At 45.0% G+C, this 25,624-nt stretch overlaps 2 protein-coding genes across 3 annotated transcripts in view; one reads left to right on the top strand and one right to left on the bottom strand.

The window, feature by feature from the left end:
* Nucleotides 1-10,189: 10,189 nt before the first annotated feature.
* On the top strand, nt 10,190-20,518 carry LGALS8 (galectin 8). Of its 2 annotated transcripts, XM_026037369.1 has the most exons (9): nt 10,190-10,328; nt 11,852-11,940; nt 12,721-12,931; nt 13,675-13,791; nt 15,543-15,599; nt 15,678-15,704; nt 16,942-17,030; nt 18,864-19,029; nt 19,416-20,518. In XM_026037369.1, exons 1-9 carry the CDS (start codon nt 10,287-10,289, stop codon nt 19,563-19,565), a joined length of 948 nt encoding a protein of 315 aa, XP_025893154.1. In that variant the 5' UTR covers nt 10,190-10,286; the 3' UTR covers nt 19,566-20,518. The 2 variants fall into 2 exon arrangements, with proteins under 2 accessions (XP_025893154.1, XP_025893153.1); XM_026037368.1 differs by lacking the exon at nt 15,543-15,599 and having other exon boundaries at nt 10,210-10,328.
* A 633-nt stretch (nt 20,519-21,151) lies between these two features.
* HEATR1 (HEAT repeat containing 1) overlaps nt 21,152-25,624 on the bottom strand; it is a 36,125-nt gene continuing 31,652 nt past the window's right edge. Inside the window, exons 37-44 of the mRNA XM_026037370.1 lie at nt 24,917-25,075; nt 24,329-24,463; nt 23,976-24,080; nt 23,286-23,454; nt 22,956-23,110; nt 22,442-22,600; nt 21,656-21,764; nt 21,152-21,334 (exon numbers count right to left, since the gene is read on the bottom strand). Of these exons, the coding sequence (XP_025893155.1) occupies nt 21,246-21,334; nt 21,656-21,764; nt 22,442-22,600; nt 22,956-23,110; nt 23,286-23,454; nt 23,976-24,080; nt 24,329-24,463; nt 24,917-25,075 (1,080 nt within the window). The 3' untranslated portion in view covers nt 21,152-21,245. The remainder of the gene's footprint in view (nt 21,335-21,655; nt 21,765-22,441; nt 22,601-22,955; nt 23,111-23,285; nt 23,455-23,975; nt 24,081-24,328; nt 24,464-24,916; nt 25,076-25,624) is intronic.

The following is a 25,624-nucleotide window of genomic DNA, read 5'->3' on the forward strand; positions in this document are numbered from 1 at the left end:
GATGTACACTAGTTTTGTATATATTTACAAGGGTACTGGCTCTGAGTGTCCAGTTTGGGTGCTCATATCTTTTTGTCATAATGTATACTATATTTAGAAGAAATATACATCATCAGTGTTTGATTTTTGTGTTTGTTTTTATTTCTTATGACTAGGAAAATGGCTGTTTTTCCTTCTCCAGTCATGATTTTTCTCAGAAGCACTGAACTATCAACTAGATGTGCTATGCAAAAACACCTTGAGATGCATCACTTAAAGCAGCTGTGTTTGCAACAGATACTACATCACTATGGTATGGAAGGTGCACACCTTTTTTCTTCCCCATATGAAAGATGAGTTAATGATAAGATGATGAATAAGGATATTTGTAYCACTATTAGCTAGGAGATTCTGAAACTTCTGCTGGGTGAACTCTTCCTGAATTAATAACTAATCTGATAGCAATGGTTAGAAATAAGTGGGCACCAAAGAGAGGCTACTAAATCATCATTTTCATTCCATTGTATCTTCTGTTCTCAGGCCAGACCCAGCCCTTTTTCTTTTTTTTTTTTTTTTTTTTTTTTTTTTTTTTTTTTTTTTTTTTTTTTTTTTTCAGTTCTTCCACTGGGGAGATGGCAATAACAAGCAAACTATTCTGCTCTCTTTGTGTCTGTGGGATAATCAGGGACCCTTCCTAGCAACTTTGTCTTCCTGAGAATGTCAGACTGTTATACAGAATACAAAAATAAGGGCAGATATGTTAGTAGGTTTGTAAATAAATAAGCATGTTGTGTGTATTTTTGTCCTGAATAGATAAGCAGCTTAGCATATCTGCAGAAACATTCCTTCATCCCTCTGTTCTTTGAGCTTGCTTTGAAATTACCTAGTAAGTAGTTTGAGAATACCTTTTGTCTCCAAAAATAAACAAAATTCAGTGTTGTTGACAGCAAGCAGCACACTTGCACAGCCAGAAAGATTAATAACCGGAAGAGGTCAGATTAGAGTGAGAAAGGGACATCCACCACATTTCTATTCTAGCAATCATGCCTGAGGTTTCTTCATGTTTATACCCAGTATATGTGAGTTTCCACCACCTCTTTCAAAATTCAGTTCATTGTGAGCCCATAAATAGCTTTAGTTTTTTTTCTTAATTTATTTTTGTCTCTAATTTCTCTACAAGCTCAAAAATTCAGAAGCCTACTGAAAGCCTGTTCCCCTCCCGCCCTCAGAAACCACCTACCATCTCGTGGTGAGAGGTGATATTGCAGCCCTCCTGTTTCTCCCTTGAGAATGCAGCAACTACCTTAGGGCAGGAGAGCTCAACTGCAGAGATGAGGAGATGCCTGGAGCCTGCTGCAAGGCTGCTGTGCAGCTAAGGCCTGGTGGTGCCGGCCGGGCATCTCAGCTGTCTCTTTGGGTTTGGGCACAGCTCTAGTTTAGAGCCCATCACACAGTTGAGTTGGGTTTTTGTTTGGTTGGTTGGTTTTGTTTTGTTTCGCACAGATGCAGGATCCTTCTTGTTCCTAATCTGCCTCTGCAGGTAAGGACTGAGATGCTGTGTTTGTGCAGCTCTTGGCACAAGCATCTTTGGGTGAGGGGGTACAGGGCAGACRTAAGCACAGGTTTGCTGCAATACCCTTTGCCAGGCAAATAAACATGTGCTCCTGACTGCTTACAAAAGGCTAGAGCGTTATGTCATTGGCCTCAAAAAGAGAGGTGGGGAATATACTTTATGTAGCTATGTAGCCCATAATCTGTGGATCAGTTTTTCTCTCTGAAGTGTGAGGACCAATTTAAATTTCTGAATTGGCTGAACTGCAGACTCATTTAAAAAACAGACTTTTGTGTGCTGTGMTTTGAGAGATTTTTTCTTCTAGGCTTCAAACTAAAAATTGGAAGACCTGAATGATGACTGTGCTAAACATTAACATATCAAAGAAGTGTTACGAAAGGCCACTGATCACCTTGCAGCTAAAAACCATCTGAACCAGTTGGGCTGTGAATTGACTATTTTAACATACTTGTACCAAAAACTGATGACTCATGGCCAGCTAGTWTCTAGTTCAAGCATTTCAAATAAACAAGGATAATAACTTTCATCAGAAACTGCTGAGATGCACAAACAACTCCACTAAAGCTGTTGAACACATAGCAGTGCTTGGGCTTTTGTGAGTATATGGAATTCTTGTACCTAAAATTCTTGCTGAGTGTGCTGGAGGCTTTATCCCTCTGGCCTATTGTACAGTATTAACTAGGGATAGAAGGACTAATAATCTTGAATAGCAAATTGAGAAGCCAGGTAATGTGCTTGTCCATCAACTTTGGGTGAACACAGATAAACTTGTCTTAACCCACATYATTGCTCTGTTACCAAACTTGCCAAGGACTGTTGATGAAACCTGCAGAAAGCTATGGAGGTAATATTGCCTGCTCATGGTAGTGCATTATCGTGACTGCTGGGCTGTATGCATGTGGGGAGAAGCTTCTGGTCCTCAACAGGATTTTGTTTACAGGATATTCAGATGGTGATTCATTAAAAYGTACTCTGCCCTTTGACTTTATACAGGACAGCCAGTCTTGCCTCTTCCACACCGTAGAACAGTAAAACGGTGCTTTCTACCAGCCTCAAATGAAAAGCAGTGCTTAGGAAGCTGTTAGGTTGCTTCAGAAAAAGGGAAAATGCAGCCATGGAGTGCAAGGTGCGAGGCAGGCCAGCCCTGTGAGTAAGCATGACTTTGGGATTTGGTAGGGGAGGGAAAAGAAGTAAATGGGWTGAATCTGAATAACAAGAGACTGTATGAAGGCTATTACAGAAAGTGCTGGATAAACCTGAAAAGTAATATCAGCCCCTACCACAAAAGGAGGAGTGATGTTTTGACTTGTAGGTAGGAGGAGAGTTGAGAGGGAAAAAAAAAGGGGGGGGGAGTCGTGAGAGGACCTGCAATATGTTTATTTGTATGAAGTCTGGTGCCTCTTTCGTTCCCTTTTTTGGAAGTAGCTCATCAGTAAGGGAGGAAACTTCATAACTGGAATGGTGCATACAACACTGGGCCACGTAGTTGCAACTAAGTATATGGTCATTTGGGCAATGCTTTAATGCCCGGAGAGGTACAGGCTGCAGGCTGAAAGGAAAGGACAGGGGTGCTCCTCAAGAGGTCTCCTTAGGGAAGGGGGCCTGCAAGCGATCACGCACTCGGTGACGCTGCTGAGAGCGGGGGGTTGGAGAGGGACGGGAGCGAGGAGCTGAACTGCAGGCTGGAGCCGAGGCAGGGGCTCGGCCGGAGCGGGGCTGTGGTGGCTCGGGGCGGCTGGGCCTCGCGGGGCGCTCGTGGCGGAGAGGGCCCTGGGGACCACACAGCAGGAGCGGCCGCGCGAGCTGCTGGGCTTGCTGCAGGGGAAGGCAGCAGGCCTGGTAGGTCCTTTACCAAACCATGCTTGAAATACTTGGGGGTTTTACCTGTTGTGCTGTTCTGCATTTTATCCAATAAAGGTTCTGAAGCCATCCGTTTAAATATGTGAAAAGCAAAAAACATGTGCTATGTCATCAGTTTGGTTTCGTTTTTACAGATTTCTGTATGGGTTTTAACTGCTWGTAGCATGGCCTGAGTGGCTGCCAGATTACAGCAAAACACACTACATTTATATAGCATGTATCAAAGCCRTTTTTGCTGACATTAGTTTGCTTTCAGTGAGCATGAATTTAAGCACCTCATTTATCTGAACTAAAAATTGATTTTTAGTTGKTTTTTAAATAGACTCTATTACTTGGATCCAAAAAGGTCTGTGTACAACGGTGTCAGACAACATTCATGTGTCTTATTGGGAATTATAGTATGACACTGCTACCCAAACGCTAGAGGCAATCTCCTTTTCTAAATGCAGAAGGAAAACAAGATGTAAATGGGGAGCCAAATAGGTAAAACATCACGATATAGTTTTYAGTAAAGTGAGCCAGTACCTGATACTCCAGAAGGAACAGGTGATATTTGCAAATCTCTTAACTAAAATGAGCAGCAGACTCGCTTATAAAGCTGTGCTCTGCAGAGCTGCTGTGGGAGCAGCTGATGAGCACTGATGGCTCCYGCATTGCCAGTGTCTTGTGATAACAGTTCCCTGCTCTCAGTTCTTCTGGTTGAGCCAAGGTGCAGGAAAGGCAGGTAATTTTTCAGGGATAGTAGAGTCCTCTCTCAGTGCTACCCAAGAACAACTTCTAACTTGGGTTCAGCCCAACTTGGGAAATTGCCTGCCTGTGTCAACCTCAGTCATTATCAGTGGCATTTCAGTTTTGAAAGCTAAAGTAGGAATGTCCCTGCAAATGTCATAAAATAATTATGACTCTGCCCTCAAAGTGATCAGCATGTTAATCAAACAACTCCTTTGCTTTAATAAAGAAATGTTGTACACTTTTTGTTTAGTTCATTTGAGTTGTTTCTTCTCAGACTTAGAATATCTCTGAATGAGAGAGTAGAAAAAATATTTTCTGTAGTTCTTCTAGGAATACTTCTACTTACTGATCTTTCTTCTAGAGTGGCTATTTCTTCATTCAATCCTTCATCATCTCTACTGTCCTCACTGTTTGAACTGAACTTTTAAACCTGCTTTAATGTTGCTTTCAAATACTGAAAAAGTTTTCACAGGCTTATGTTGGTCYGGATTTAGCAAAATTTTTTACCTTCCAACTACTGTGTTATGGAACAACAGTTCCCATATAAAATAGGTAAGACTGAWTTGAGAAGGAGGGTGCCACCATAGCATAACTCCCCTGTTGTAAGGATTGTTAGACTTGAAGAAACATTGTCAGGGAGCAGCACGGGCTGGCTGCTCCCTGAGGGAAGGTGGCCTATGAGCTGAGGAGTGTGACAGGGGCCTTCGTGCCAAGATCCAGCCCAGCACTGCCCAAGACAGGGAGCGACCTGGAGGTAGTGGCTGTGTCCAACMAAGAGTCCACATCCAGCAATGGGCACAACAGTGCAGGTAGAGGTTGATGCATCTCTAACATAGCTCAGGTAGTGACTGATGGTGCTAGGCTGAGCTGAAATGGGACAGTAGACATGGATGGGAGGAGTCTACATGAGGCTGGTCAGGGCYGGTAACAATTCTTGGTGCCCTCAGGGCCCTCACAAATGGTGATAATTCACCAGCTGGCAGTTGCTRGAGGCAGCAGTGCTAGGCATTGATGTCTCTGTTCTGTCCTTAGGTCTGTCATGTCTGCTAGGTCTGTTCTGTCCTTATGTCCAAGCAGTATGAGGATCTCAGCTACATATTGCTTATGGCTGTCATTTAAAATAGGTATTTTTAATTGTAATCTTAGCAGTCAGGGATTAGTATTGAGTGTGTGGAAGAGGTGTGAAGAGACGTGAACTTCATATTCTGCGCCAACCACCATGGGGTGCTGTTATATTCAGCAGTGTGAGTAGCACACGGCATGTAGCTGTGACTGTTGCTCTAACAAGACCATCAGTGTCCTGTGGTAACGCTCCTACTTGGTCCTTAGACACACAACATAAAAAAAAAAAGTCTATTTCTTTCAATTTCTTTATGAGAAAATGACTAAAATGAAATGGCTAATGCACTGCCTAATTCTGCCATGAGTATCCCCAATCCTTATTCTGATGCTTCTTAAATAAGCCTCTAGAAAGGACTTCATCTCACCTAAGAATTCAAAATTAGCCAGCAAATACTAGATAAGAGGTTAAGGAGAAGACAGTGTCAAAGGTACTTTGTGGGGTGGAGAGCACTCTAAATTCTCATCCTGTCATCTATTTTGTTGCTATATTGTACAGTGTCTCCAAAAAGAGAGAAAGGAATTTAAAGTATAGTTCAATGAGATGTATGAATAAAACTCCTTTACATTTACTAAGTAAAAAGCTGAAGCAATTCATTTTACTGGAAAAAAAAATATAATGGCAAAACAGTTTCTACTACTATCACTGTGTAGTCTAATTTGGTAATTTCTTACTCATGTGTCTCCTCAGCCCTCTCCTGGAGTGTCAAATATTCATACATATCTTCAGCTAAGCTTTTAGTGCTTATGTCATTGTGGGAAGAGGCTGCTTCTCAGCTGTGAAGCCAAGAACACCTATTTATAGACTGACTGCCATACATTATGAGAATCAAACCATACCRGGAATTGCAGCCAAAAGTTCAAAATCAAGTTACATTTCCTAATCAGTTGAATAATGAAATTTGTGGGTTTTGACAAACAGAAGAGGAAAGCAAAACTGGAATAATCTATTTTAATGCATTGTTCTCTGTGTGCTGAAAAAAATGTTATGTGACAGGTACACAAACTAGTTTTCTTTCAATCTAGCTACAGTGCGATTTTTAGCACTTGTAGATTGGAGATTTGGAGCTTTTCTGGGTAGATATAGTTTGGAGACAAGCTGTTTTTTCCATCTCTTCCATTTCTTTGCCTTAGAAGCAGCTTTGTAATTCAGATTTGTAAAGAATCTCTCGTCAGGATTCTGTGGATATATAACAAAATACTGCGGGTTTTGCAACGTGTTCTCTCCAAGGTCTGGCTAGATTCATGTTTCAACCTCCTTTTCCTTTTCTCTGATGACTGCCCTATTTTTTCCTCCTCATGAAGAGCATCTGTCACTGCTGTCATCCTAGCACTCTGAAAGCAGTAAGAGCTTAYGTGGGATCTCATGTGAAGGAATTTGGCTTTGGACAAATATAATCCGCACGCCTACATGTGGACGTGTCACCCGCCTCAGCCAAGCTGTTGCTGTTCTGTCATTGCTGAATCCTGTTCTGTGCCCTAAGCTACTTCTCTGCAAAATGACCCACCACGAGCCTTACTGAACTGAGCAACCAGAAGGGAAGAAAAGTAGGAAGGATGGACGCTGTTTGTACAGAATATCCTGCTGTTAAAGTCCTTCCAAAACAAAATCCTCCTTGTCCAAGGGAAGAAATGGGTTAAAGGAAGCGACATGACTCAGCGTTTGCTGCTTCAGGCCATAAARCAACTTTGCAGAGTAGGACGCAGGTCTGGGTCTCACAGCCTTTTATCCTCCCTGTAAGTTCAGTTTTTTTAAATGAAGCTAAGAGCACTGCCGTATTTGAATATTTTGACTTATGATTTAGCACTGTRGGAAAAGACTTAGGTCATTTCCTCCTCAAGTGCCTCCCTTTTCCATCCCGGGACGTGTCCATGCACGGTCCCTTAGGGACCCTCTGCTCGTGGCTCCKGTGGCGGGAGCAGCTTCTCGGCCGCGGGTCCAAGGGCAGAGCCGCCCCGCGCTCGGCCCTGCTGCCCGACATGGCGCTGCAGGCCAGRCACAGGGACCCCGCGCAACCGCCGAGGAGGGCAGCCCCTCTGCCGGGTCACGGCCTGGGCTCGTTCTGCTTTTACTCCTCTGGGAATAAATTTAAATTTTATTCCTGTGGGAAGAGGCGGGACAGAGAGCGCAGCTGGGCCCCAACCGCGGGCGCCCCCTGCCGGCGCTCCGCCACGGCGGCCGCGGCGGCCGTTGCGGCCGTTTGCCGTTAGAGCGGAGCCGGCGCTGGCGCCGCGCGGGGAGGAGCCCGGCGGGACGGGAGGAGCCCGGCGGGGCGGGAGGAGCCCGGCGGGGCGGGAGGAGCCCGGCGGGCCGCCCCAGCGCCGCCGCGTCCGGGGCCGCCGGCGACCGAGGTGCGTTACCCGCGCGGACGGGGACGGGAGGAAACGGGCGTTAAAAGCAGAAACGGTAGCGCCGCCCCTCCTCCCCCCCGGCCGTTTGCGGCGGCTGCGGGTGCTGCGGCGCGGGGCGCCCCCGGGAGGCCGCGGGTGTTTCGGGTGCTGGGAGGCGTCGTCGGGCTTCCGTGTCGCAGTTCCTGGGACATCCGTCCCCCGTGGTGCGTGGCTGTGCTTATTTACCTGTCTGTGGCGTGTCGTGCCGTTGGCTTTACGGATGGAGAGGGTGCAGCGTTTTGTGCTGGGGTTCCTGGGGAAAAGGAAAGGAAAAGCGTCTTGCCTATTCCCGCAGCAGAAAACTCCTTTGCCTGGTTATAAAATCTAGCCCCGATTATTTATTTATTTATCTTTTCCTAGCGAAAGACGTTTGCTGCATGTGTCATAGCTGATAATGACATAGATGATGGAGGCCTTCCTGTTTCTTCTTAAAGGGATTTTGTAATTTGTGAATTAACAGTAAGCTATGGGTTTTTTTTTTTTTTTTTTTTTTTTTTTTCCCCTGATTTGGCCTAATGCTCTCTCACAGTTACTCTTGTGTTAAAATGTAAAATGTTCCAGCCAAACCTTGCACGCACCTCTCCTTCCAGTGACACAGGGCCCGGACAGCGGCTTTCCCTCCTTGCTGTGGCCTCCTTTTTCCTAGTGAGCAACCCGCAGCCCCCATCGCTTTGCCCTAGGGCCAGCTGCTCTGCCAGAGTTATCCCAGGTGGGCTGAAGCTTGGGCACGTGCAACCAGAGCTGCGTCTGTGCAGGAGCCCCTTTCAGTGAGGTCTGCATCGGTATTGGGAGACACTGGGTTAGTAGGTCGCTGGTCTGTAGATTGGGGCTGCGTTTCTTGATCTGCTAATGAGCTTTCCCGTGCTACAGCCAGCAGCATTGCGCCCTTTGGCCTCGGTTTCCCCATTCTGAAACTGAAATTGCTGCAACTTGCGTGYCATACACTCTGCTTGTGAATGGGTGGTGGTATCCTGTGGGAGGCCCAAAATAGTTAWGCAGTCTGGGCTCATTGCGTAACATTTGTGTTTTCTGAATTGTGCGTTGGGCTGTGAGCTTAAATGGGTGAATTCATGCTCTCGTGATCCTTATCCTGCCACAAGATTGCAGAATCACAGAATCTTCGTGGTTAGAAAAGACCTTTTGAGATTATCAAGTCCAACTGTAAACCCATCACAGCTGTGCCTGCTGAACCATGTCCCTGAGCTCCACATCTGCACCTTGCTTGAACGYGGCCAAGGACGGTGACTCCACCACTTCTCTGGGCAGCCTSTTCCCAATGCTTGACTACTCCTTCCGTGTAGAAWTTTTTCCTAATATCCAACCTGACCCTCCCCTGGCATAATTTGAGACAATTTCCTCTTGTCCTGTCAGTAGTTATYCTGGAGAAGAGATCACCAGTAGTTATTCTGGAAAAGAGAAGAACCCCTGCCTCACTAAAGCCTCCTTTCAGGTGGCTGTAGAGGGTGATAAGGTCTCCCCTGAGCCTCCTTCCTCCAGACCGGGTAACTCCAGCTCTCTTGCTAGTAAGGTCTCTTCTCCAGCCCTTTCACCAGCTTCGTTGCCCCAAGTTCTGCTGTGGGCCACACTCTTGTTGAATCCCCGCAGAAGGTTAATCCCAGGTCCTGGTGGAGCAGGTTGCTGACTCTTGGCTGTGTGTTGTTGTTTGCTTTTTGGTTTTGTTAAATGTTGAGGTGTTGCCAGAAGTTTTAGCATTGCTGTCGCTTGACGACAGTCTCCTTTGTCGTCTTGCCCATCTGGCTCTTTCTCCCCACCATTTTCTGCTGCCCTAAGGTGTTTCTCCAGACTGTGCGAGAAGTGATTGCCCACTGGTTTTGGAGTTGGGCACTGGGTTTTGATCACTTTCTATAGAGGATTTGCTAAAGAAATTACAGTGTAGTTAGAGATGCTCCCAAGATATTTCATTTGTTGCTAGTGCTGTGCAAGTCTTAAGAACTCCTGTAGTTATTTGTGGAGGTCAAGGACTGTGTATGTTGAAAGATGAAATGGAAATCAGCTTTTGCTTCCTCTGGCCAGAATCTCTTTATGTAAGTTAGAATTAGAAAAATCAAGAAATTCTGCCTCTAGGGTGTCTCTTCATTGAGAAAGTTGGAAATAGAACATGAAGTGGTGAAAGAAATAGGCTGTTTACCTTGAGAAAAGAAATGTGTCYTGAATTGGGTATCTTTTCTCTGTGTGCTGGCAGGGTCAGGTGCAAATGGAGAGTTATTGAGACCCAGCTGAAGGGCCTCTGAGTCATCAGTGTTTTTTTGCACAATTTTGGGAGTGGGATTCTGTCGTGGTGCACACAGCCCCCTSAGCTGCTGACGAAGCTGCCTGTGGATGAGGGCAGTGTCCCTTGCTGCATTTAACTGAGCCTTTATTTCATTTCAATAAATTCCAGCAAATTCCTTGGGAAGAATGTAATGGTGTTTGCATTGTTTCTTGTGCTGTTTGACCAGCTGCTTTGAAGGGTTTTGCTTTGTGCCATAGTTTCACTTTGCTTCTTTCTAATTAAAAATTTTGTTGCTTTGAAAGGGTCCCTGCTTTGGTGCTGCCAGACCAGTGAGACTCCTAGTCACAGTTCAGCAGGTCGCCACGCGGAACTGGCAGACTTTAACCTGGAGGAGGGAACATGATGTCCTTGGATGAGACACAGAAGATGATCAATAACCCGGTAACTATCCTGCTGCACAAATAGCTTCTCCCCGGGAAATGGGACTTTGCTGTTTTATGTCAGGAATTAGGTGTCTCTCCTCTCTCTGCAAACACCAGGAAAGCTTTCCAGGACTTTGCGTTGCTTGAGTGTTTGAGGAAGAAACTTACAGGTGGTGCTTAGAAAYTGTACAATAAGCAAATGAAGACTAAATGCACAGTACCTCCAGAACAGGAAGGAAGCTCTCTCAGCCTTGGAGGATAGTGCTTTTTCATACACGGCTTGTGTGGATATCTGGTGCTCTTGCAGAATGTGTTGAAACGGGTGAAAATATGATAAGCAGTGTTTTCAGTCCTGTTTCTCAGTAAACATAGGTGGTGCCTTGTAACTTTTAAGATTGTTTCCTGGTGGTTATAAATTCAGTCTGAACAATTAAGATTGGAATCTCTCTCCACAGATGGTGTTTAATCTTGCACTAAAACTTATTTTTGTGGAAAGCTTGAGCTACAACAGTTCAGCCATTGCAGAGAGTGGAGCTGACAGCACCTTGTTAGCTAAGTTTAGCATCGGGAATCTTTCTCTGAAAAGCTCTAGGATTCTTGTTCTCTGGGGCAGTGCTTTGATGTTGTCACCAGGCTAAAGGGATGAGCTACATATGTTTATTTTGTTGCTTATTAAGGAAGGATTTTAAGCCTGCAGAAAATAGTATTTTTTAGCATTCTGTRTTAAAATATTTCTAAAATGTTAAAGTCACTAAAGAATGTGTATGGACTGTATAACAGCATGTGCCTGCCCAGGGCTTCTGTATCTGTTAGAGTCCTGTGCCCCAGTGGATCAGGCTGTTGAATCCTGGTTGCTCACTGCTTGTGAAGGAGATGGGCTGGAGAAGGGGTGATGAGGAAGGAGCTTCAACCTCCTCCTTGAAAACACCCCAGTTGGGAGAGGAGGCAGAAGCTGTGCAGGTAGGGAGCAGAAGCTGGAAGGCCTGAAGGGCAGGAGAAAAGGGAGGGTGAAAGCTGGCAAGTGGTGTTGGAAGCGGGGTGGGGAGATGAAGCAGATGGATCGGGAGGTGAATGTGTTGAGTAAGAAAGAGTGGAAGATTTTCACTAAAGCTGATACCTGCAGGGGGACTGAGGGTGTCAAGACCAGGTCAGAGAATATAGACGGATAAAACGAGGCCTGAGATATCGAGAGCTTAGGCAGGGAGTAAGAGTGAGTGCTCGGGACTGGAGCGCGGATCAGAGTGTTGCTGCTCTCAGACTGACTCGYGACAAGGCCCTGAGCAACCTGCAGAGCAGGTGGCACCTGTGAGAGCAACCCCCAGGGAGACCTCGTTGTCCAAACTGCAGGTTTGAGTTTGACTGCTTTGCTGTTTGCACAGAAACCTCGTCAGCTGGTGGCTGGTTCCACCACTGCTGGGCTGACTGCTTGAGCTGGTGTGTGCGTGTGCATGTGTGTGTGTGTGAGACCTTCACTGAACGGTAGGTTCAGGCTTGCTGTTGTGCTTATGTATCTTTCTGTTTTTTTCCTCTCATTTCTTATAGATCATTCCATATGTTGGAACAATTCTTGGTGGCCTTGTTCCTGGTGAACTGGTTGTAATACATGGGAGTGTTCCTGATGATGCGGACAGGTAGTAACTGAGCTGTTGCTTTTCACAATGTAATGATGTGAGCAAGCATATTATGAATAAAAATGTTTCCAGGGTCCTACCCATGATTTCAAATAAAGACTTGTTCTAAATGTTCTAAGTCTTTGTGGAAGTGTGACAGTGAGGAATTAATGAAAAAAATCACGATGACAATTGGAGGATAAAACTGCTACTTCTGCTGCTCCTCTCTTGTCTTATCTCTCTCTCTCTCTCTCTCTCTCTCTCTCTCTCGCTTTTTTTTTGATTTGCCTGCTCTGGCTATTCCCCTCTCCCCCCCCACATTGCATATAGCCGCATTTCTGAGATTTGCTGTGGCTAACAAAATTTATAATTGAAAGTGTTGCTTGAAGGAATTGTCTTAAAAGCAGGATGAGGACATAAGAACTCTGCTGTTTATGGCACAGGGTCAGGATTCTGTTTCCTGTCCTGGCCCAAAGTTATTTTCTGAATTTGGTTACTCTACTTAAGACCGTGATAGAAGGGAAGGCTATGAACACAGTAAGTGAGAAGCTCGGATGATAGGAAGGATGATTGTTAAGTAAATGCTTAAATCTTTCAATTCATTGAAATAAATCACAGAATGTTCTGGAAATGTGTAAGCATTAGACAAAGATTTGTTTTTTCTTATCCAACAAGACTGCCCTGTGTTTGCCTCTTCTGAGGTTCAACAGTAAAACACCAAATGCTTTCTGTATTGAACCCGGAGGTGTTTCCTAGATAGTTTGGGCTCATTGTATGTTTTTTCTTGGGTGTTATGTTTAGATTCCAGGTGGATTTCCAGTGTGGCAGCAGCATAAAGCCCCGTGCTGATGTAGCCTTTCATTTCAATCCCCGCTTCAAGAGGTCTGGCTGCATTGTTTGCAACACACTGGAGAAGGAAAAATGGGGCTGGGAGGAGATCACCTACCAGATGCCYTTTCAAAAGGGGAAGCCATTTGAAATTGTCATCATGGTTTTGAAGGATAAATTCCAGGTGAGCTTAGGCTGTATTTTCTGTTGTTCTTTTCTTTCTTTTTCCCCTTAGCCAGCTGTAAGGCTAATGGACAGCRATATTGGTATATGTATAAAATGAAGCTAAGCCTCAGTTTCTATGTTACAAGGGTACAGCCTAATTACAGAGAAGGTTAAAACCTCTTTAAAGAAGAGGGGCAGAGTAAATCRGACTTCTCCCTTCACGTAGGTTCCTTTAAAGTTGCCTGGGTAGGTGAGAAACTTCCTGCCATGGCTAATGAGAAGGAGYCTTACATGGAGCTTCTGCAAGAGCAGCCCAGGACGGTCCTTCCCTTGGGGCAAGCAATGCGAGGCGCACGTGTCTTGTTCTGTTAGACCACAGCAACATAGATCCTGTCCGTGCCGTGTGTGCCCTGTTGGCAAAGGACTGGGTGGTGGAACCCAAAGGAGGGAAATGCAACTTAGAGTCTAGTTCCCTTAGAGCTCCCTCCCTTAGAGTGGGGGGAGAGGGAGAGAGAGAGAGGGGGAGAAAGAGAGAGGGGGAGAGAGAGACACACACACTGAATGATGGATGAGCAGAACCTGGCTGCTCTGAGGCTTCTCAAACACTCTCTGCCTTCATACTGATGCAGAACAGAGTACGACAGAGATGCATGAAGATAACTTGATAAACTTCATATATGCATACGCATATGTATTTATATACACACATAGTAATGTGTACTTAATGGCACTTCTCTGTTTCATTTTGTTTCTTGTCTCTAGGTGACTGTAAATGAGAAGCACTTGCTGCTGTACAACCACAGAATTAGTCTGGAAAGAATAGACACTCTTGGGATATATGGGAAAGTGCGGATCAAAAGTATAGATTTCATTTCTAATGTAAGTTGTGCAGATAGTTGATTGCTTTCTGGTTTTGTTATTCTTTAGCTTGTGAAAGTGTAGAATGGGAATTATGGTGAAATGGAAGCAACAAAAGTAGCTTAACAGTAAAAATCAGTACCAATAAAAATCAGTACCAGAGAATCTTCTTCCCCAATTTAATGTGGGCAGGCTCCTTGAATTTTAGCCTTGAGGTTAAGGGTAAAATGATGACAAAGTCTACAGCTTACAAAGGTAACAGGCAAATTTGTATAAAAATGGATTGGAGTCTGTGCTAGATGGACTAGCCTGTTCCAAAATTTCAGAAGCTCCAAAATGACCTCAGTTAAAGTTCAGTGCTTCCAAGTGCCTGTATTTAGCTACAAGTGGAACTACTTGTGTGCAGAACTCTGTTTTTCCAGAGAAAAAAACAACCAAACAAAAAAAAAAAGACTGAATCATTGAATGAAATAATAACTAGCAGTGTGTGCATATTTGTCAGATGAGGGAATGGGCAGCCCTCTTTCTTGGGGAGAGATCTTACAGCTTGACTTGCACTCAGACCAAGCTGAAGGAGTTTGTAATTCCTGCCGCCTCTCTCTGAGCCCTGYTACCAGGGCTGCTCGGGGAGAGAAATCAATGGGAAGGACCTGAACATCTTGCTCTTCCCTGTGCTTTTCCCTTCGTGCTCTGAAAGGATTAGACTTGTGGGTGTGAAGCAGCGGGGTAGATTCCAGGGAGGTGCTGGAGATGGTGATCACCGTGTGCCCTCCTTCCCTGTCGGTGCGRTGGCCGCGCGCTGCCCTGCGCGACTCGGGCTTTGCCGTCCCCGTTGGCATCAGTGTCCCCTGCCCACAAATGTTCAGTCTAATTCAGGTCAGCAGACTGGCAACTACATTGAAGGAGGATAAAGATTTTAGGCTGAGTATTGAAGATGCCTCTATATTAATAGAGGCATCAAAAATCTGTATCAAAATCTGTATCAAAAAATCTATATCAAACTTGCTGATGTAAACCCTATATACTGTTGTAAACCCTATATGCTTATTCTTTGTTTGGGCGTCATCACTTTCTCTTGGTATCAGCATGTTGGTAATTTGAAGCTGTCTAAATCCCATTTTTGGAGGACTGATTCTAATAAGAGCTTGGGAGCAAGCTGGTTATATAAGTTGGTTTCTATCCCAAGCACAAAACAAAGGATTGTTGCTTCAGTCAGTGGTGCTGATCATGTATCCTTTGGGAGAGAGGAAAGGAGAGGATTGTTTTTTCCTTTCTAACTTCTGCTTCACTATTCGGAAGAGAAAGGGTTGTACAGAAATAAAGAAGCTGAAGATGCCACCTGCCAAGGCAAGGCCAGGATCTGTCTGTGCCCTGGGCATGGTTTGGGGTGCAGAGGGCAGCCTGAAATCCAGAGGTTCCTCTGGGGTCCCGACACTGTATGGACTGACCCAGCAGCCCTCCTGGTGTTTCCTGCCTCAGCAAGGAAAGCTGAGTGGTACCCTAAGGTACTAAGGGGTTAGCAGCTGGTGGTCTGATTTCTGTATGAGCACTCAAACTAGAAACCTCAGCCTGGCTTCACTAATTGAACTTCAGGTTGTTTCCTTGGTTTGTGGGGGTTTGGCTATTTTTTTTTTTTTTAACCATAACCCTACATTTCCATGTTAACATGTCACCCTTTAAAGCTGCATGGATCCATGTACGTTTCTACAGCAACTTTATGCTAAGATTTCTGTCCTGTTAGTAGTGATCTTTAAATATCTTCTTTTCTGCAGCCTTTACAAGGCACTCGRCCGTCATCTCTAGGAATAACAAAGATAAGCACAGAAAATGTAGGTATACTTTTATAAAGGTTAAATGAACCTTCCTGTTGTCTGATAAGCCAGTTAATATTTGTTTTCCTTTTGTAGGTGGAAATGCCAGATGATTCACAATTTGTAAGTGTCTCACAGATGTATTGGAAATGTGAGGAGTATTTTTTTTTTTTAAAAAGGGTGTGAAGGAGAATAAAAACATCTCAGTTTTTCAGGACAAAGCTGGTCCAGAACAAGGGAATTGAGAACCTGCTGGGAGGTGATCATCAGTCAGGCTTTAGAGAGAGCAGGTCTCTTCCACATGCTACTCAAAGTAAGATTATTCCTTAAAGCATGTGGAAAAAGGATAAATATGGCATCTGCAGCCATACACAGAGGAGTAAAAAGTGAAGTACCTGAAGGTGTAAAGGACCAAATAGCACCAAAAGTCTTGTTCCAATAAGCATTACTTTATCTTTTCAACTCTGGGAAGTACTGACAAAACAAATGTGTGTTAAAAGTATTTTGCGGACAGACTGGGGCTGAATTGCCTCTTCTTAATACACTTAATATCTCCAGAGCTTTTATGTACAGGGTTTAGTGAGTCAGGATGTTAAATTCACAAGTGCCAAATACTGCCACGTACATGTTTGTATAAATCTGCAACCACCATTTCAGCCCCCAATTAGAGGATACTGCATTTTAATATAGGAGTGAAATTTTCATCCTGTTCATCCACAAGGTTATGCTCAGACCTGTCTAACTCTTGCTGACAGATCTATGTCTACAGAATCTAATGGCTGGATGCAAACAGCGCAGATTAGGGCTAGAACTTGTTCCTAGCTAATGTGGAGCCTGGGCTGAGGGCTGTTCTTCTGCAAACAGCTGGATGTGCAGGTGCTCTGTAGCCAGCATCTAGGAGCCAGGTTTGGGAAGGGACCTCCCTGCAAGTGCAGAAGGGTGGAAGCCAGGAATCCCTAGGCACAMAGAGGGAGTTTGTGGAGAAGCCAGAGGATTTGGGTTGCAGTGCCTTGTCAGATGACATTGGGTCTGTGGTGGCATTTTCAGCCTCTAGTTGGGTCCTGTCCCTGGATTAAGGCCTTTGTTGCTGTTTATCCCCGCAGTGCGACACAGGTGTCTCTCCATCCACAATTAGTGATGGTGGAAGTAGAGAAGAGAAGGGGCCATTGCTGTGTTCATATCAGTCTGGCTTTACCACAGTGTTAGTAGACAGGAATGCACTGGTAGGACTGCTCTTTAGCTGTGGGTGCAGGTGTGTGATTATAGATCATGCTGGAGTAAAGCCCAGCTTTTGTGTTGGTGGGGAAGGGGAAAAAGAAAACGAACTCGCAGTCTAATTTTTGCCTGGTTTTACTTCCAGGGAGTTCCTTATGTTGGCAGACTGGATTCTGCACTTCGTCMAGGACGCACGATTGCTATTAAGGGAGAAGTGAACAAAAATGCAAATAGGTAAGTTAGTTAAAGATTTTTGGGGGTTGTTTGTTTTTCTTTTTCTCCTTTCCCCTACCCTTGCCCTTAACTAAGCTACTCTTGAGAAGAAAGAGGCTTTTCCATTGCCTCGGTGTGTCTCTGCTGACTTGCAACTTTGGATCTGGAATCATCTGAAACTGAAGTGCAAATATTTTGGGAACTTGCAGGTGCTGCTTTAGAGACAAAAAGCAAAGATAAAACTTAACTTTTTCCCCCTACTAAGCCCGTGTCCTTCACAAGATTTCATGCAGCTGTTTGGGATCTCCCTGGTGCGAGACGTGTGAGAGTGCACATGTGCCATACACGGATGGCTTTTATCCTTAAGAGATCCAAGAGAAGCGGCAGAAGTAGCCGGAGTGTCAGTGAGTCAATGGGCCTGGGTGCTGGTGTGCTCAAACGCTGCATGTGTCAAGGTCCCCCTGGATGCATCTGGGAACGTCCCCTTAGGGGTATGAGCGTGGAAGCATAAAGGTGCTTAACTGGCAACACTGGAGTGATAAAAGCTGGTGGGGAGTAGGAGTTACTATAGCAAGTAAGGAATGACAGATTGCAGAGAAGGCACCTTATCAGTGCAATTTAATAATAAAATAAAATAACAGGGGAGAAGGGAGCACAACATGGTCCAGAGCTAGGCAAATGTCTTTGCTCCAGTATGTCCTTTGCTTGAAGGGTGCCTTTGACTCTGCAGAAACATGCCTAAAAATGAAGCAATTAGGGCAGCTTGGGAAGTGTGCTCTGTATTTGTTGTGTGTGAATGCCTTGCACTCCYGCTTCCTCAGAATTTCACACTTTATTTTGCACTTTAAGTTGAAATGAAACTAAACTAGAGCCCAAAGTCTAGAAATCTCATGAATAAAGCTAAGCTTGAATGGACTTGAAATTGGACAAAATCTTTAATACTGAAGTCATAACATTTGTGTGTGTGTGTGTGTTCTTTTTCTGTTTTTTTTTTTTTGAAAAGCTTATTAGCTCTGTCTCTTGGCTATATGTATGAAGAGGCTGTTAGCAGTTAGATTTTTGAGGAGCTCACAAGTTATTCAAGGCCTTTCTCTCAGTTGGCACAGCTGTGTGTTGCTAGTTCCCAGTGAGAAAGAGAGGCCCCATGTGGCAATTTCTCCCTGCCTGGTGTTCCTAGGCTTCCCCAAAGGAGAGGGAACAACGTGGCAGCTGGAGTTAGTGTGGGCAGAAGTGTTTCCCCAGTCTGTTGAGGGTCTGTGCCAGAGGCTGAAGCACCTCTGCTCTGACCCCCTTCCCTGAGGCTCCCTGCAGGCAGCGGGTGCTGAGGGCACTGCTCGTGCTGCAGGGTGTCCAGCCTGACCAGAGCTCCTGCACCAGCCGAGAGTTGCTTCATGTGAGCACCCTCCCCATTGCTCTTAAATGTGCAGAGTTTCCTCCAACCCTTCCCTACGCAGCTGAACCAGTTTGGCCACAGAAAGGATATAATCGTGTCCCTTCAGTGAATCCCGGCCTCCCCTCTCCYTTGCCTGCCTTTAAGGGAGCTGGTGTGTGCAGCGTGACCCGATCAGGGAGAGCTGCCTCCGGATGGCTTCATGAGGGGCCTCCGTGCCAAGGAATGAGCAGGAAGGTGTCCGGGAACAAGCAGGTCCATCCAGGTTATATCTCCCCATGTGCTGCCTCCAGCAGGAGCTGCCATGTAAGTGAGGCTGTTGCATGGGAACAGCCTGTGGAGCTGTTGGACCCTCCTGTGTGGAGCGTTGGGAATCACAGTCCAGCTCCCAGAATGCTAAGGGCTTGCTGGAGAGCAGGGATTTATAAGGTCTCAGCCTAACTAACTTAAAAATTGTCTTCCAGCTTTGCTATAAACCTGAAGTCAAGCGACTCGGCGGACATCGCGTTACACCTGAATCCCCGACTGAAGACTAAAGTTTTTGTAAGAAACTCTTTCCTCCACGACAGCTGGGGAGAAGAAGAAAAGGAAGTTCCCAATTTCCCTTTCAGTCCAGGGATGTACTTTGAGGTAAGGCTAACTACAGTGCAGCATCATACCTGTAATTAAACTCCACTGGAAACATTTTTGTGCAGAAAAGTCAAGCCACTAATACAGCTTTACARAACTGGCATTGCTACATCTTAATGTCTTGAGTGTTAAGGGTTAGATGGGACTACAGGAATGATTTAATGAGAACCATCTCTTCCTGATATCTTTTTAACTAGTTGCAAGTAATTCAAGCTGAGCTCAGGACCAACTTCAATAAAAATTCAGTTAAAGGCTCGGTTTTTCTGCTTTTCATGTGAAAGGATTTTTTCCAAAACAGAAGCAGGGCTTGCTTGAGCCCAGGCTTTATCATGAGCTTGTTTTTCATGCCTGAGTTTCARCTTGACTGGTCCTCTTCTTGTTTTCAGCTGATAATTTTCTGCGATGCCCAACAGTTCAAAGTTGCTATTAATGGTGTGCACACGCTGGAGTACAAGCATCGCTTCAAACAGCTTGAGAAGATCAACCTGCTGGAGGTCACAGGAGATGTTCAGTTGTTAGAGGTGAGGAGCTGGTAGCTCCTTTCCATCAGTACTAAAAGAAGTAAACTTAAGACAGTGATTTCTTCCTTGTCAAATACAAACTGGTGCTGACTCATCCTCAGCCTGTCTCTGTAGATTCAGGCTTCTGTATCTCCCTGATGTAGGTGAGTACCAGAACTGCTAAACTCTGAGACTAAATCTTCCTCTCATTTCCAAGATCCTGGCAAGCTAAGTACATGTGTGCTCAGACAGATCACCTGTAGTACTGAACATAGCAATATAAAGATGCTGCCTCAGACCGTGCCTAACAGCTGCACTCTGTGTTCAAGTTAAACTGCAACTGCTCCTACCTTAATAGCATACACTTAATACTGTGAAGTAGACACTAARCTGAAATAGGATCTGAAAATATGAACTATCAACTGCTTATAGCCTACTACCCTGTCATTTAAATGAGTTTCCTACTTCAGTGTTTCTGCTAATGACTGTAATGCTTTTGCTAGGACTAGATGAAGCCAACAGGTGACCCCTCAGTCCTTGAAGAAGGCCGGGAGGAACTGGCCTCTTAGTGCAGTAGCATCAACTCTGGCCTTCATGGCTGTGGTGACTCTGCTTATAATGGGCCTAAATCAACTCCATACCTGCATTTCTAGCTTTCACTTTTCCAAAATGAAGTGCAACCCCCATAAAAAAATAGCAGTTTACTACTGTCATGGATATCTTCTGAAAACCCYTTATTTGATCTGAAAGGGCTCCTTACTGCGTTGAAATTGCTCAGGGAACTGGTGTAGATCTCATTTTCAAACCTATTAACCTAGGTGCTCCAGGGAGAGTTTTATTTGAGAAGACTTAGATCTTCATTGGGGAAGAAAGACTGAATCCTTTTTTCAGATTCTTATTTTAAAATACTAATCTGAACAAGCTGTACCCATTCCCTTTTCTTTACACAAATGGCAACAGTCTTAACTTTTATAGTTATTTTTAAAAAGTAGCTGCTGCCTGCCAGTACATGCTTGAAAGATGTTCCTMTTTATCTCAGTATCTGCTAAAAGACTGAACCAGCTTCCAGACTAAGATGTACCTGAAAAGATAGCACTGGTGATGTATAAAAATTGTAAATGAAAATAAAACTTACAGCCTATGTTTTTCTTCAGGAGTCACCAAGTAGTGATGTTCTTTCTTTGTCTAGATCTTGTCTCTTTTCACTCACTGTCTTACCCCTCTCTGCAGCAGTGGTTGTTGGGGAGACAAATTCATTAATAAAGTATTTTAAGTTGATCTTCAGCTAAACAAGCAAACAGGTGGTACTGTCTCAAGGTGCTCCCTGCATCCTGTGCTGTTCTGCAACTTCACTGTCGTCTGTGGGCTCACTCTTTTACTGCCTTAAGAAAGCCAAAGGCGGCAGCAGTGGCTGCGCTCAGTGAGGGGCAGCCCTGGGGCAGCCCCTGCTGCCGGGGACTGCAGGGCCAGCCCTGCCCCTCCGCTGCACCCAGCACCTGGCTTACACCTTGCTCCACTTTCCTCCTCAGCCCAGGGCACGTGGTGGCCTGCAGAAGAACAAAGCGAGGGCCYCAACCAGCCAGAAATGACACAGCCATCCTCTGATGGTATTTTATTAAAAAAAAAAATCTGATAAAAATGAGAAGGGCACCTTGCCTGTCATTTCCCTCCCAAATGAACCCGATACAGACACAAGATGAAAACAAAGGAGATAGCTTAAAAGTAGCTCTGGAGTGATTCGCCCAAAATGACCTCCAGTTGCTGAACGGTTTTCTGACACTGGTGTTCCACTTCTTCACATTCATCTAGAAAATAAATCAAAGGAGGAAAAGTAAATAAAAATGTTACTACAAAGCAAGCAGAAGCAGATTTCATTATTCTTCAAGGCTGGAACTGTGCTGCTCAAACACCATCTATGAGGTCCGTGCCAAATATCTTGGAACACTGCCTCAGGACTTCTTAAGCAAATTAAAGCTGACTTAAACCGTGCAGCTCAGGAGATCTGCACAGGCTATAGCACTGAAGCAGCAGCCTTATAATTCAGTTAAGAGGGTGGTGGATAAAATACAACACCTTTCAGTTTGTGTTCTGCACAGTAACTGCATACACTAATGCCCAGTGATTACCTTCCATGAGCTCAGCGAGGAATGGAATGGATTCTGGTAGCAGAACCAGGTAGTTCTCCTTCAGCTTTCCTGCAACTTCTAGCAGAGCAAGCAGAGCAGCAAAACGCACCTGAAACAAAACAATRTGTGGAAGGAAACCAGCAGTGGAATTCTTGGACTCCTGGCCCAGCCCCTGCACAAGATTCCTTCTAGCTCCTGCAAYGTGCTCAGCTGGCTTTCTCTACCAAAGGGAGCTAGATATGAACTAATGTAAATCCTCTCGACATCTGGATTAAGGCACTACCCAAGGAAGAGGAGGCTACAAGAGCAGATATGCTGCTGGAAGCTTAATACGACACTTCTAACTTCCCTTTACCAGTCTATTACACTGTGGAAGAAAGACTAAACTCTCTGTAATGAGCTAGGTGCTCCCCTGGATACGTGTTATCTGTCAAAAAAGAGATATGACAAATGCTGAATAAAAAGAGGTTGAAGGTTGATAAATAACTGTCCACTGAGGCCCCCAGCTAAAGCTTCCCTTTCTTCCTCTATGCATGGGTTAGCTCTAATTAATTCAAACAGCTCACATCTTTTAAAAAAAGCAGTATGGGAAGCATCCATATATGAAGAGACCGTTGCTTCCAGTAAGAGGAGAAGGCAATGCTGTGTATGTTTTATCTGCAACTGAAGAGCAACATCCAGCTTCCATATTTTAGCAGCAGTTAGATAATGCATTTCTGTTTTTGTGGAACAAAGGACACTTTCACATTTTCTAATTAAAGAAAGAAAGAAAATGGAGTTCCTAACCTTAGGTGAGGTGTGCCTCATTTTCAGCAGGATCTGGTAATTCAGTGGTTTCCAAAGAGAGTCGTCTGCCATGGCCACTGCAAACTGAGCTATGCAAGGTATCAGGTGGGCTGTCACTCGTTCCTGGAACTTCTCATCTCCTCCAAGCATATTTTCTAGCTGTGAAAGTCAAAAAGAATGTAAAACAACTCCAGTTTGACAGAAACCCTGGCAAAACATCCCCTAGTGTGGGCTTTAAAGTTAGGCTGGAGGGCTCTRGTTAAAGGCTACTGGTTCTGCAAGACCTCAGGAACATACAGAAACTTCATGCAATGTGTAAGCTCACAGGATTAAAAAAAAAACAAAAAAACCCCACACCCTAGTAATTCAGGGCTTTAGGCAACACAGCTAATACAGACTGTAGCTCCATGACAGTAAATAAATTCCTCCTTTGTTATGAAGAGGGAAAACTGAGGCTTCTTACTAACTCAAAAAAAGAACCTGTTATGAATTATTTTTGTGCTTGTGGCAATACCTGATCGACTAGAGGCATCATCAAGGTTTCTGTTCTCTCCCTACTCAGGAAATTCTGGGTGTCAAAGAGGAAGAGTTTATGCAGACAGTCCATGGTGAACTGCAACAGCAAACAGCTTTTTTCGGTGCTGTTCTCAGAGTCAAAGAAGGCTTCATCTGCGTGGGGGAGGCAGAGGAGGGGAARAGGATAAATCACCATCACAGGGACTAGAAACTCAAAGCTTCCCCGCAAGCTGCAAACATTGGTTGTTACAAACATAACTAAAAGAATAAAAACACATAGTGATTGTGCACTTAGCATGCAATTATAAGGCAGATACAGAAAGCTTACCAGTTTTGGAGCTGTTGAGCTGGTTCAGYGTCTCAGCAAAGGGCTTCACCAGGTGCCCAGCGAAGAGGGTGAAGAGACTCTTGAGCCTGTCCGCGATGCAGTCCGCCAGCCGGTGGAACGTCAGCAGCCTGTCCTTCCGGGCACGCTCTGTTTTTGACCAGTCAAAGAGCTGCAAGGGACAGACAGTGAGCGACAGGCTCCTTGCTGTGCACAGGCAAATACAAAGATGCTGACTGACGGGTAAGCTACAGGCTGACATGTGAAACCACAAGCGCACGGACGTGCCCCAGATGTGAGGTGGAAACTTTCCGTACGTTCCCCTAACAGCCAGGAGGGAGGCGGGAGGTCCTGGGGAGGCAGGATGGCCTCGCTGCACTTAAATTTTCAAACAATGTTAAGTGTGCTAAAGAACTGGGAACATTTGCAAAAGTCTCTACAGAATTAAAACTGGCCTTGCTGACAGTGCAAAGAGCAGATAATCTTATGGAACTTGCCTGAAGATTCTGGAAGAATCAGCAAGGCAGTCACGTATTCCCCTRTGAGATTCATGCCAGTTCGTGGTGGATGTTACTTTCACAGATCTTGTGCTGGTGAATAAAACCCACTCACTAAAGCCAAGTGATTGCTCCCCGTCTGGATTATTCTACTGTGGCCTTTAACAAGCTGGTGCAGCACATGTGAACTCCTTACCTTGAAGAAGAGAGGTCTGAAAGAAGCCTCGGAAAGCTTCATAACCATGCTGAGTAGACAATCAATAACGCACGCCTCCGTCTTACCRACTTCCTCCAAATCATCCTAGAAAAAATGGAAAACATCATTCCAAATTTAAAATGGGAGAAACTGAGCTCTCAAAACASTTCAGTTCTGTTTGCGCCCATTAAAGATGTAACTATAGCATTTTACATACATCTATTCAGAAGAGAAGACCTGATGCCCCAAACCTCGGAGCACATTTGCTCTGAACGGGGACTCCGGGGTTCCTCAGAACCACCGGCAGGGTCAGCGTGTGGCAGCTGCTCTATCTGTGCCCCCGTGGCACCCACCCGGGCATGCTCTGCGCGGAAGTCCAGGGCTTTCAGGAAAAACGCGGTCAGCTCGGACTGGTGCGAGATCAGGTGCTCCTTCTCCATAACCATGATGTGCTCCTTCAACATGTTCATAAGGGGACCCAGGCAGTTCTGTCAGAACAAAAGCAAAGTCAAAGAAAGAGAACCTGAGAAGCATAACAAGGAAATTGGATTTTTGCACTTTTACCCCTAAAAATAGTACCAATAACTAAATTAAACTTTTTGCTTAATTACTTTTTGACTAAAGCCAGAAGAACTTCTGAAAAAGTTTGGTCTCCCCTTCTCCAATGCCTGAGAGAGCAAGGTCAAGACTGAAGTGTTTACTGCTGTGACGTAGGACAGCCCAGATGAAAATTAGGACTCTTAACTCATGTTCCCATCTGGTGAAGAAAGGCCTTTGGGAACAAAGTCGCACGCACTTGTGCTSTAACATGCTAACATCAGTAACCTGGTATATTCCTCCCAGGTCTAACTTCTCTGCATAAACTTCCCAGTATAAAGAAATTTTTCAGAAACATTTTAAGACATTTTAAGCACAAGGCAAAAGAATGAATCCCCCCTAACCTTCCTGGTGTTTGCAACTTCACTGTAACACTTGGTGATCGCAGGCAAGAGTATTCTGGGAGCAAGTTTGGTAGCCAGGATAGTTTTCAGCGACGTTACACGCAAGCCAATCTGGGAAGCAGGACCAAATTCCATCACAATCTTTTCCAAGCGGACAACCTATGAGGAAATCAGCAGCAAAAGTTAGCATACTTGAAAGCCACTGAGGAGCCTTGTGTCAAGTTGTCCTTCAGCACAATTTTCCCTGAAACCGTAGTTTTTTTTTTCCTGTAGTTGAAAACAACTACAAAGACTACGTCTTAGGGCCACGTGCTTATGTGAACTGGTACTTGCAAAGATGTGCAGTGCAAAGCACATGCAGTGCTGCAGGCCACTGCCCTCAACCACAAGCCACCGTCACTAGTGTAAGGCTGGAATGCTGCTGTTCGTAGCCATCGGAGCGCATTCAGGTAGGATGTCAGCGTACAGGATTCTTCAGGACTGGTCCCCCTCCCCAAAAAGACAAACTACAACCTACAACTACAATCAGAGGGAGAAGACTATCGTGCGTCTTCTGTCTTAGCGATCATGTGGAGGTGAGCAGAACAGCAGCAGGTTATAACCTTCCACTTGATGGGATGCACACATTCCTACTTCAACTTCAGGGCAAGAAAACCAGTTGCTGCCTTTGGCTCCTTGCAGGCGTGAGGCCGTGCAGCCCCGTGCGGT

The sequence above is a fragment of the Nothoprocta perdicaria genome, unplaced genomic scaffold (genome assembly GCF_003342845.1).
Source record: "Nothoprocta perdicaria isolate Ctin4 unplaced genomic scaffold, notPer1 scaffold_197, whole genome shotgun sequence".
NCBI classification, from domain to species: Eukaryota; Metazoa; Chordata; class Aves; order Tinamiformes; family Tinamidae; genus Nothoprocta; species Nothoprocta perdicaria.